Consider the following 12778-nt stretch of genomic DNA (forward strand, 5'->3'; position numbering starts at 1 on the left):
GAATGGGGTTAGAACGAAACGAGAACATCTAGGCACCGTTGCAAGAGCAAAATGAGATCATCTGGGTAACCAGTCAAAACTCAAGAAAATGCAGTCTCTGGCCCCCAACTCCTTATACAGGACCGCATTACACACGCTAGTTATTGCCCAAACAAGTTACAAAAAAAAATATTGCTTCCAATTTCTTCCTAATGTTTGTTCACAATATCACTCAAGCTGTAACTTCTTGTACATTTAAGTTTAAATTGTCGTTTCCAAGAGCGATGCTCAAAAGGCAGATACAGTGCACTATATGCTTGATTGTCATCTTTTGGCACTGAGACAGGGTTGCCTGTGCTCTTTTCATCGCCAGTGGTGGGTTTTGCACAGTCTCCTTCAAGAGATGACGCCACGCTGTGTGACCAGGGCGGCAGCATCCGGTGTGCAGCGGATGGTTGTGAGTAATCGTCGTAATTACTCCAACCAATCTGCTTTGCCAGTAGCCATTTCATGTTTACAGCTACTCATGATTACGGGAGAGCCAGCATTTCTTTAACTTTGGACACATTGAAAGCGGGCGCGCATTTGATTCAGGGGTTTGTTAGAATTTGGCAAAGACTGCATAATGAATTGGCAGTGTGTTTTCAAATTAATTTGATCCAGTTTGGCAGTCCCAAGAGGGTGGAATTAACAAAAGTCGACTATAGTAGATGATGAGCTATTCCATTGTCTTACTGTGGTTGGGGCAGTAAAAAAAAATCTGTCGATCCCACACGTATGTGGGAATCGGTTATAGTGATGCTTTCTTTCACGTTTACTGAAATGTCTTCACTTGTCCTCCTTCACTACTATGTAGCTCATCACTACGTGCTCAATGCATGGTCTGGTGCCATTTTGTTCACTTCTTTCTACACACTCAGCTGCTTTTGTTGCTGACTTCACTTCTCTTTAGCTGTAGTTTATAACTCTGCTACAACCAGTCACTGAAGGTCCTAGATCCCGCTCATCATTTACGTATGCAACTAGCAACCGGTGCATTCAGAACAAGCCCGATACAGAGTCCCTACGTAGAATCAAATGAGCGATCACTGCATTTACATACTTCCTGAAAGTCAGTTATGTCAGCACTTGTGCTATTTTACTATAAGTGACACAACACCTGCCACACTATTGTAACCAACCCTCAGTGAGAGAGGCCTTTTCCCTTCGTGTGAGGAGGTTGTGTGAAGAAATGGGTGCACCACTCCTAGAACATCGCCTAATGCCTCAAGTGAATATTCTACCGCCGTGGCAGTGGCAGCTGCTTGAGTGTGACATGTCGTTTATCATTGTAACAAAGTATGCCCCTGAGACACACATTCAAGTGCACTTTGTAGAACTTCAGGTGAAGTATTCTTGCCCGGAGTATTACACTGTTGTGTCTAGGTCACATGCCAGTGTTGCTTTGCAGCACTGGGGCCATCTTTCCCTGAAATAGCCGTTTTGCACGCTGAAACGAGTGCAGTTAACCCTTTGAGGGTTGGTTTTTTTCGCCATTGCAACCACCGAGGGTCGATTTTTTTTTTTATTGCAGATTTCGATTCTTGGGAACATTATTTCGAAAAAAATTTACCGTAATTTGTCTGTGGTGAACGTAAAGTGAGAAAAAAAATCTTTTGCGTTGGTATATATGCACTCTTCATTCACGAATAACAAAAAAAGGAAATAAACTTATCAGAATTAAAAATTTTATGCATATTTATGCACATAGTTCAAGGCTTTGAAAATCCGCACATGAGAATATTTCGCAAGCCTCAAATGTTCCTGCTCTTGCACTAATACGTATGTCCATAGTGTAATCGAACTGCGTAGGTGCGCACACTCAAGAAAACTGTTTGGTTGTGTGCCCATCAGAAAAGAAACGTGTGACAAACTTCCGCTAATGTTCATCTTATCGCCAACCAGCTAGGGCAATTAGTTTTCGCCAGTCTTAAAAAAAAAGAAAAGAAACAAACGCATGCATGGCGGCATCCTTCCTATGCGCACCCCTGTGAGCACTAAACGAGCGAGAAAGAGGCGGTCGTCCTTTGAGCGATTAGGAACGAGATATCCATCAGTTTCGCAAACACAAAAAGCCGAAACCACCCGCGAAACAAAGTCCAATCGGCCGCCCGTCCGCGCGCGCGCCAATGCGCGAGCGGTAGTATATAGACGCGCGGGAGCAAACTAGCGCTAAAACAAACCATGCAACGAAAACAGAGAGGTAGGCGCGTGAAAAATTCATGTATGGGGACATAGTGGCAGCACATGACAGAAAAGAAAAAGGAAATTGGGACGCTTTTTAAAGGTACAGACGGCGCCGTAAATATACGGCATTGACCATTTTCGGACTTGTTCGCGGCGCCGTATATTTACATCATCAACTGCAAAGGGTTAAACCTCGATATAACTAACTTCAATATAACTAAATTCTCGATGTAACGAAGTATTTTACTTTTCATAACTTCTTGTCTATAGAACGTGTATTTAGAACCTCAACATAACAAAGCGTGTTTGTATGCGATTTCAATATAATGAAATTTTACTGCCACCACAGAGGAATGGTGAGGCAATAAATAGAAACTTCCACGGACACAGACGGTCAAATGATTGAATTACAAGCAGCTGCTTGCAAACGCACCCCTCACTCAAATCATGCGCCCGGTGACAAGTGGGACAAGATCCTATCGTGCACCATGCACTGTGTGCTTTAGGTGCGTGTGAAAGTGTGCGAGGATGAGACGAGAAAGATTCCCTCTCCCTTTGCGCGAGCAAAGGGAAAGAGGGGGAGAGAAGTGAGCTTGTGGTAACGCGACCAAGCACACACAAGGGGGTGTGAGGGATAAGTTTGCGCACATCTAGATTTCTGGTGCGTGTATCGGCCGTGGCTGTGCATGGCTGTAAGCGTGGCTGAGTGCATACGCAGCAGCACACCCTGCTTTAGGGGTAATCTGCCGCATTTGCAAAGAGTGGGCGGGTCGAGAAGGTGCGGCATCATGGAAGCTTTGGTCCCACGCGTTCAGTATTGGAGATTGTGTCATCTAGTTTAGGTGGTCCATTGGAACGAGAGGCAGACGAAGCGTCCGCCGCCGATGCTTTTCATGATAGCGTCATCCCAGTGCAGGCAACACTATCAGTTGCAGGGGTGGAGGGGACCTGACAGTGTGGCTGGCTTCGATTAATTTGTACCGCCGATGTGAAGATATCGTCGACGTGGCATGAAACCGTATTATTCGTCGCCAACTCCCAAATTCAAGGAAATGAATTGTTTTCTCATTCATATCCCTTTCAGGCACGAGTTAAAAAAAACTGCCAAAAACATAATTCTTTTCAAAAAAAACTTCATTAAACACCCAGAAAAGAAAAAAAGTTTCCTACAATTGTATTTTGTTTATACAAAAAACTTTTGTTGCGTGAACAATTGTGCACATCGCGCCTCAATTGCAGCCTTTCAGCTTTTGTCAAGGAGTAAGGCTTTACGGTTAGAAACTGGTTGTTTCGGGTAATATGCTTGTGCAAATAAAACATTTTCTGGAAATAGTTAAGTGCTACAACACAGGATTTCAGATTTTGGTATGAAATTTGTAAAAGCTGTCGTTTGCAGCCGACAAGCAAAGACACTTGTGGCAGCAAACTCGGGACCTTGAAGTGCATCTCTGGTGCTTGCATCGCTGAATGAAGCTCATAGCGACATGCCTTGGCCAGTGGTTGATGCCATCATATCTTGTGGAGTTTGTGGGCATTGGTGTAGAGTTATGTGCCTTCCAAGAATTACTTGACCTCACAGCGCTGCTCGGCCGTCCCCTCTTGGGCCGCCCGCTTTTGTTGATTGCGATGAGACTGCGAGCTACATCCGTTTGGAAGGCCATCATATCTTTCATCTCCTTCTTGGAGATGCTTTCTTCATTTGCGTCACGAATGTACTCTGTCCACCCATTGCAAATGACATGTCACGAAGTGTGAGATTACACGGTCTGGCCACTTCTTCCGTCTTGGCTTTCGGGGGGTACAAAGACATTAAAAAATCCAATTTGTGCATGCCCCCATGAAGCTGTTGTATTGTGTAATGACTTCCGGGCAGTCAATTTCGACACGCTGTTTCTGTGACTTGCTCCACCTTTTCACCTTTGACAACTCTCTGATGCCAATGATTGGCGGCACCATGTTCACCAGACCGTTTTCATGCCACCTATTACAATATCTCCTTCTTTGCTGACCTTCCTATAGTAGCTACCATGCCCTGTCTGCTTTAGTTCCTTGTTGCTTTTCAAGGGGCATCTGAGGAGGTGGTTCGATCGGATGGTGCCACTTGCTAAGATTCCAGCCTCTTTCAGTTCCTGCAAGAGGGGCACAGAGGAAAAATAGTTATCCATGCAAACCTTCATGTTGTGCCCATGTGGAGCATGCTCTACAAGCCGCATCACAACAGAACCCCCTAGGCCGAGGTGGGTATAGTTTTCATCATCATCATCATCATCATTTATTATTCCCTTAAGGGTCCCTTCGAGGACATTACATAAGGGGGGGGGGGGAAACATCGATGTGAAAGTGCCATACATCAGCTCAAAAAAAAAATGCAAACAAAGGCAATAGAAAAGTAAATAATAAACTGTAGAATACATCAGGTATAAACAGAACAATGAAAATATCTCAAAACTGAGTAGCAATAAATAAATAAAAAAAGTACACGTAAATGTGGAACATGCTAAACATAAGTGGCAAGAAATAAGAAAAGGAAAAATAGGCGATGACAAGCAAGACGGATTGCTGGGAGAGGAAACGCGAGGAAAAGTGGCTATTTTGGGTTGAAATGGTCTGATAGTAACTGTCTAAATTTGGAGGGATTTGACTCTAAAACCACGGTTTCGGGAAGATTGTTCCATTCTTTTATGGCGATGGGGAGGAAGGATTTGTTGAAGGCGTTGGAAGAACCATGCAAACGCTGTATACTAAGGGAGTTAAACAAACGGCGAGATGAGCGTATCGGAGCATGTAATAAGTTCTCGCGCAGTGCAGGAAAGTTAAAGTATAGTTTATGAAAAAGACAGAGCATTGCCAGTTTTCGGCGGAGTGCTAGAGGTTCGAGTCCGAGAGTCAATTTTATGTCGGTAACGCTGTGCCAGGGTGAGTACTGGGAAGTTATGAAGCGGGCTGCCCGGTTCTGAATGGCTTCGAGCGACTGACTCAAGTAAACCTGGTGAGGGTTCCATATGGCTGAGGCATACTCCATTTTAGAGCGGACATATGTTTCGTATGCTAATTGCCTGATGGATGGGGGTGACATAGCCAGAGATCTTCGGATGAAACCAAGTGTTCTGGAAGTGTTTGCGCAGAGTTTCGTGATATGGTCCACCCAAGTTAGCTTGTTAGTTATTTTGACTCCTAGGTACCTGTATGAGTTTGTTACTGATAGCGCCGTGGAGTTCAACGAGTACGGGAAAAGGGTAGTGGAAAGTTTACGAGAAATGTGCATGCATTTACATTTTGAAATATTAAGCTGCATTAGCCAATCAGAACACCATTTCTGGATTTTGTTTAGGTCGTCTTGTAATGATTCCTGGTCGGTATTATCGGAGATGCGGCGATAAATGACGCAATCGTCCGCAAAAAGACGGACGGATGACGAAATCCCAGATGGCAGGTCGTTGATGAAAATGAGGAAGAGAAGCGGAGCAAGGACGGAACCCTGGGGAACTCCAGAGATAACGTCAGTAGTTTTAGACGCATGGCTGGCGATGACTGTGAACTGTGAGCGGTTAGTTAAAAAGCAGCGAATCCAGGATAAGAGGGTCGAGTGATAAGCATGCAAGTTTACACAATAGACGTTGGTGAGGAACGCGGTCAAATGCTTTTGAAAAATCTAAGTAGATGACGTCTGTTTGGAATGAAGAATCTAAATTAAGGTGAAGATCGGTTGTAAATTCGAAAAGTTGGGTTTCGCACGAGAAGCCTGCTCTGAAACCATGCTGCTTGGGGAAGAAGAAAGAATTGTGATCGAGGTGATTAGCAATATGGGAGTAGAGTATATGTTCGAAGAGCTTACATGAGATGCATGTTAGTAAAATGGGGCGATAATTAGAAGGGTCAGCGCGGTCGCCGCTCTTAAAAATTGGCACAACCTTGCTTGATTTCCAGTCATCCGGAATTTGACTGGTATTGAGGTACTGGGTGAAGATGAGCTGCAGGATTTGGCTTGTGAAATGTTTCGTGCCTCTAAGTATTTTAGCAGGAATGTTATCAGGTCCGGGTGAAGTGGACGGCTTGAGGTTATCAATGAGCTTTGAAATTCCCTCAGATGTGATGGTTACGGGTGGCATGGGAATAAAATTTAGGCTCGGTAAAATAATGCTCTTATCCGCTGGCTCGTGGGTGAAAACTGAGGTGAAGTAGGAATGCATCGCGTCTGATCGCTCGCAAAGCGGAACGTCTGTGCCGTCTTGTCTTTTTAAAGATATGTTATAGGAGTTGTTTTTGTTGGGCTGTAGCAAATTCCAAAATTTCTCGGGGTTAACACGCAATATTTCTAGAAGATCGTGACTGTAGAATTTTCTTTTGGATGACCGCAATAATCTAGTGTATTTGCGAAGGATGCCGAAGTATTTTTCCCATGTTGCAGGGGATCCGGAGTTATTGGCATTACGGAAGAGGCGCTTCTTTTTTTGTGATAGCTTACACAGCGAGTTAGAATACCATGGCTTTGTGGAATCCCCGCGAATGCAGATGAGTGGGACGTAGGCGTCTATGAGCGATAAGATTTTGTGCTTAAAAAGACACCAATTTTCGTTCACGGATCTGGTAGCCATGGACGCTTGAAAGGGGGTGAAAAAGTGTTCCAGGTCGGAGTTTATGCTCGCGAAGTCAGCCTTACTGTAATCACGGATGTATTTGATGGACGTTTGACGGGGGGAGACTTCAATCGTCAGGTTAAAGAACAAGAGATTGTGGTCACTCAGCCCACTGCAACATGAAAAGGATTGGATTAGCTCAGGACTGGATACAAGAATGAGGTCAAGAATATTTGAGCCTCGTGTTGGCTTGTTTACTGCTTGGGAAAGGTTTGAAGTCAGGACCATTTCAAGGAAATCTTTAGATTGGCGAGATGACGCAGTAAGAGCCTCCCAGTCGATGTCCGGGTAGTTAAAATCACCGCAAAGTATTAGATTGGCATGAGGAAAACGGGATTGCATTGTATTCTCTTACGACCGTGCCTTTCCCCTGGTAAATTTCCAGGTCGTGGGCCAAGCCGTCAGCACTACAGCGAACGAAGACTTTAATCTCTTCAGGGTTGGGCTTCCCTTTCACAAATTGCTTCGCAACAACCCTTTCCGCAAACTGAATCATTTGCTCATGAATGCTTTGAACTGGCAACGGTACAAGCTTGAAAGATTGGGTTTGTATTGCACTGATTATTGGTCTTACTTTCCAAAATTAGTCAGGTGTAGGGTCCCTCGGACTGTCAACGTTCGTCACGTGAAGCATGGCCCTGGGTTTTAAAAACCGCTTGAATGACATCGTGTCAGCAATTGTGAGAGCCTTTGTATTCTCTTGCCAATACATCCGTATTCTTGGGTACTTCAGGACTGCCATTTGCATCATTATTCCGAAGAATACCTTCATTTCATTGGCTGTGGTCTGCAGCTCAACTCCCTCTTGTTGCAAAGCATAAATGTTAGTGAACTTAGCCAGCTCGCTGAACATTTCTTCTGTAAAATACTTCAGAAAGTACTGAAGAGGCTCTAGCAGAGCAGACATTTCTTGGTGACTGAATGTGCAATCAGCACTTGCAGGTGTAAAATTCTTGTCAATCGACTTCAGTTCTGATTTCTTTTTGCGTTTAGGTTGAGGTGGCTGGTGAGGCATGGGCTGGGGAGGCATGGGTCCTCGCTGTCCTTGTCAACAGTACGTGTTGCCGGTCGTTCGCTTTCTTGAGGTTGTGTTAGGGCGTATTACAAAAACAAGCAAACCAGAATTAGACAATGAATGGTATTGCTGCAGAATTTTCGAGAAACGGACACTTACTGTTACTTCTACAGTCTCATCCAGCTCATCGCCCAAGAAGTCGCCATCCGACACATTTCCATCAGCAATTTTTAGTAAAAATTGCTCAGCTGATGATGTCGCTACTCTTCTTGAGCGGGAGTGATCTTCGAGACCTACAAGATGCAAAACAGATGCTACGAATCAGTACAACACGCATAAGTTGCAACCTCCGTATCTTTATGAGGCGCATTGTGCACGTTTGTGTACGCTTATATATTTCTTAACTGAGGTTTTTTAGTGCACGAAAAGGGACGAAAGACAGTGGCAAGGCGCTGACACAGTGCTAAAAAACCTGTTATGGAATACCAACACGCCCTAACCTACGCTATATATTTCTCTTAACACGAGACTTGCTCCAGCTATGCTAAAGTAAATATCAGCAAACTTCAGAAGCCTGAATGAGCAACTTACAATAAAAATTATTTGCTATAAATACGTATTATGGCAAAATTAAGAGACGTGTAGGGGGTACTCACGTGCCGACCCATAGAATGCGGAGGCGTCCATCTTGAATGATTGTTTGTGCATGAGCTTCACCATCCAAAGCGAGATGGCGCTAGGTGGTCACAGGCGATGCGTCTACGAAACTGCGCAAGACACCCAAGTTCCTCACGGAGGCTTTCACTTGCACCAGCGGGTGATTCAAATTTGTGTAAACAAACGTAGCTACCGCCGCTGAAGGGGATATTTGCTTTTTCTCGATTGCCCCATAATTCAGAAAATTTTGCAGCCCCTTTCCGTTTAAAAAAAAATAGAACGGCGACTGTACTTCATTGCATCAAAGATCGAATTTGACTACTACAAAATTTTGATATAACAAAGCAAATTACCGATTTTACCGACTTCATCATATTTAGGTTTAACAGTATGTTTATGGCCGAGGCATATGCCATACTGTTGGCGATGAAACATATCAAGGAAACATGGTTAGAAAAAGACAATATATTTACTGACTCTCTAGGTGTGCTCAGATCTCTTATGTCGATCTGCAAATGTAAAAATCCCTTACTTTATGATATTTATGCACTCCTGTGTACGGCACGCACATCTAATCAGCATGTAACAATATGCTGGGTGCTAGGGCACAAAGGAATTAAGGGCAATTTGCTTGCAAATGAAATCGCCACATCCACAGCAACAAGAGCTTCTAATCCTTTCGTAGCTGTACCCGCTATAGACTTGAAGCCCTTTATTCGTAAAAAAGTAAGGTGCTATTCGCAATGCTTGTGGGATGCCGAAACTGCTAATAAACTCTGATCAAGCCACAGGTAGGCACTGCACCAGCCACAATAAACAGGGTGTCTACCGACCGGGAAAACCGGGAAAACCGGGAATTCTCAGGGAATTTGAATAGTCTGGAAATACTCAGGGAAAACTCAGGGAATTTGTGCTTCTATCAGGGAAAATTACCTGTAAATTTACTGAAAGGGAACGAAAGTCGTGTTAATGCTGGCTCCGCTAAAAGAGGAATCGCAAAGAATCGTCTTTGACGCAGTGTCGTCGGCACGATGTATTGCCAGAGTAGTTAACGACCGATTTTCCAGATGCCAGATTTTTCGAACGTGCCCGATAATTCGCACGACTTTGCGGCACCATCACGTATTCCATATAGTCAATGTATATTGCCCTGACTGCAGGTCTGAAATGGCATTAATCGAAGCCACCACCGCCGCCATTTTTATCATCTCGCCGCCTCCAACTGGCACTCTCGCACACAGATCCGCTGGCAGCCGTAGCCACTACCGCGGTAACGTTAAGCCTAGCTGCTTCTACGTTCGCTATTAAGCTTCTTGCCCTGCGGTACCGTGTTTTTTATTGAAAGAATTCGCCGCTGTCTGCAATGGCACCGACTCCGCCTTTGTAATCCTCGCGATTGGCTTCGAAGCTCGCGGAGCACAGCGCGTTGCGTAATGCCAGTCACCGAAAGTTAGTTTCGCCTCAGTGCAGTAGTGCTAGGCAGTGAAGCATAACAAGGGTGGGAAGGAGCAATTGTCACGGGACACAGTATGCATTCCTTAATTATACACGCGTGCACCCCCGTCTCATGTCAAAGTGCGAGCACCGATATGCATAATAAGTGTGCTGACAGGCTTTAAGAGTTTTTTCGGACGTGCTTGTGGCAATTTTAGCCCTTAAGGGCAGTTAAAGACATGCATTAATTTTTTTTTTTTTCGGATAGCCATATTTTTCGGATGTTTTTGCGGCCCTTAGCGAGTCCGAAAATGGGACGTTGACTGTACAACTGACCAAGAGGATGCTTCAAATGATCCATGGGGTGAAAGGGTGGTGGCAGAAGGAGGATGAGAACCGAAAGGAGCGACGAACTAAGGCAGGAAGCGTGCCGCTGCCTCTTTGAAGGAGCTTGAGCTCAAAAAACAGTGTTAGCTGATGCCGAGATGCAGGTGTCCCTCATCCAAACCAGAATAAACTCTTTAAAGCAGTGAAACCCAACACTGAAATGTTGTGTATGGTCTGAGAGTATGTCAGTACTGTTGAGGTTGACTTCCCAGCTGCAGAGAGAGAATCTTGATTGTGACAAAGTTCAGGCCTCATACCGATGAGCTTGCTATCAGTTGATAGAAATATCTCATATTCAAAAATATTTGCTCATGTATGCATCTCCTTTTCATTCGTATTTGAAAATGTTCGTCTCAATTTGGAATAGGTTTTACCACTTCTTTCGCTGTGCATTTTACTAACACCGTCCTTCTGTTTTGTTTTTAAATAAAATAGATATTACTTCTTACTATTCAAATTGGATTGTTATTTTTTTGTTTCAGCATGCTTACTAGAGAGTGACAGCATTCGTGCAACATGGTGTCAGCCTGTCTTGACATATTAAAACAAAGTTCTGGCTCATTCAGGGAATTTTGCAGAGGTGCTCAGGGAAGACCTGGAAAAATCAGGGAATTTGGAAATGTCAACTTGGTAGACACCCTGATAAAATCAAGACAAACCAATGTTTTGTTGACTGTGCATAGAGCACATGCCATTAGCTACTCATTCGCAGTACCTCCACTATGCGAAAGATGTGCTCAAAAGGCCGGAAGTCTTCCACGTCCTTGTGGTGTGTAGGAAAGCAAAAACAATAGAAAAAGCACTTTGTGCAAGCCTATAGACTCCATATCCCCCTACATCCGGCATTGTTTCTGGGCGTGGAATCGTTTTTTACTTCACGATAGTACTGCGATAGTATGTGCAATACATGGCAAGAAAGCCAAAAAAGCATTCAGTGTGCGGGGGGTCCCTCAAGGCAGATGAGGGGACGGATGAGAATGGAGAGGGAATCGAGTCAATCGGCACACACTGTGATGTCGATGCTAGGCTGAAGAAAATGAAGGCTTTCCAGGAAGAGCTTGTCAAACAGGTTGAAGAGCTCAAAAATGAGCTAAATAGGGAGCGTGATGCATGGAAGGTAGGGGAAGAAAGACTTCAAGCAGCCGAGGAAAAGCTGAACGGGGCTGCCATTGTGAACGAGAATGGCCGTGACAATGGAACGCAGTCCCCCGACTTGACAGGAGAGGGAGTGTCAGCAAAGCATGTGGAATGCGTGCAATGTGGGGAAGAGGTAGCTGGAAAAAGCAGCACCTACCTTGAGGCCGCCACACACAAAAAGCAGGAGCTGAGGGGTCAGTGCCCCTTGTCGAGTCCGAATCACGCGGAAAAGGACAACGGGAAGCAGGGAGAGGTAGGAGAAAGCGAAAAGGGGATTATCGTCAGCGACTCAAACCTGGCTAAGCGCCCGGAAGCAATTGTGGAGAGGGTGAAAGGCAATAAAAAAAGTGACGGTAAAGACATTTCCAGGGCAGACACTGGGTTCTGTCATGGAGTGAGCAAAAGCAAAGCTAGCGGAAAATGCCCACCTGCGTAACCTTGTCATAGTAGCAGGTGGGCTAAATCAAGTCCTAAAAAGGAAAGGGAAAGGACTAGCCCAGTGCTCGGAGAAGGGGTTGGACGACTTGCGTGAGCTATCCCCTCAAGTGCAGACCGTGGTATGCACGGTGCCAGAGGTGCCTGTACGTGACAGTCACGTACAAAGAGCCGTAGTGGCTGCTAATGAGGTGATATGGAAAATGAGCCGAGAGAAAGGTTTCGAGGTTGTCGAAATAAACGGAAGTGAGAAGGTGTGGTTTTGAACGAAATGGGATCCACCTTAATTACAGGTTTTGACAAGGAGTGGGCTGGCGACTTGGTGGTCACGCAGTTGCATTTTTTTTAGGCGGCCCACGGGCGCTCAGGAGGCCACTGTAGGCAGTAATGAAGAAGGTCTCCTAGGGCAACCTCAGAACAGCATCGCCATCAATAACAGAAAAAGGAGGAAAACAAGAGAGCTTGCCATGCAATTAGCTACATAAATATGCAGGGCGGCAGAAGAAAGGAAAGGTGGGTAGAGATTGAGCAGCAGTTAAATAGAGAACAAATAGGGTTTTATGCGGTTACAAAAACGCATCTTAAAGACTCAGAAGAGCCGCCAGGGATTGAGATTTGTGTTTGGGAAGGGTGCAAATAAACTAAATCAGAAACAAAGGGAGGGGGAGTCGGAATGCTCATCCATCAGGGAGCCAAATGGAAAAGACTAAATTCAACATGTCAAGAGCATCTTTGGTTATCAGGTACAATGAGTGGGAAAAAACTTGGCTGGGCGTAACGTGCTTGTGGACCGGAAATTGTGTTGGTAGCTAACAAGCAAAGTGATTTGCAACCTCTGGCTTATATCTGTGGACAGGAAGGCAAGAATTTA

The 12778-nt window shown here is 44.8% G+C and overlaps 1 protein-coding gene across 6 annotated transcripts in view; it reads left to right on the top strand.

Annotated features, from left to right (window-relative positions):
• Positions 1-12778, top strand: part of LOC139054438 (WW domain-containing adapter protein with coiled-coil-like) — a 436373-nt gene that overhangs the window by 37243 nt on the left and 386352 nt on the right. For 5 of the 6 annotated variants that reach the window (XM_070531403.1, XM_070531406.1, XM_070531400.1 and 2 more), the window contains exon 4: positions 353-436. The exons of the other annotated variant lie outside the window; for it this stretch is intronic. In XM_070531403.1, the coding sequence (XP_070387504.1) occupies positions 353-436 (84 nt within the window). The remainder of the gene's footprint in view (positions 1-352; positions 437-12778) is intronic. 6 annotated transcript variants of the gene reach the window in all.

This window comes from Dermacentor albipictus, chromosome 1 (assembly GCF_038994185.2).
Source record: "Dermacentor albipictus isolate Rhodes 1998 colony chromosome 1, USDA_Dalb.pri_finalv2, whole genome shotgun sequence".
Lineage (NCBI taxonomy): Eukaryota > Metazoa > Arthropoda > Arachnida > Ixodida > Ixodidae > Dermacentor > Dermacentor albipictus.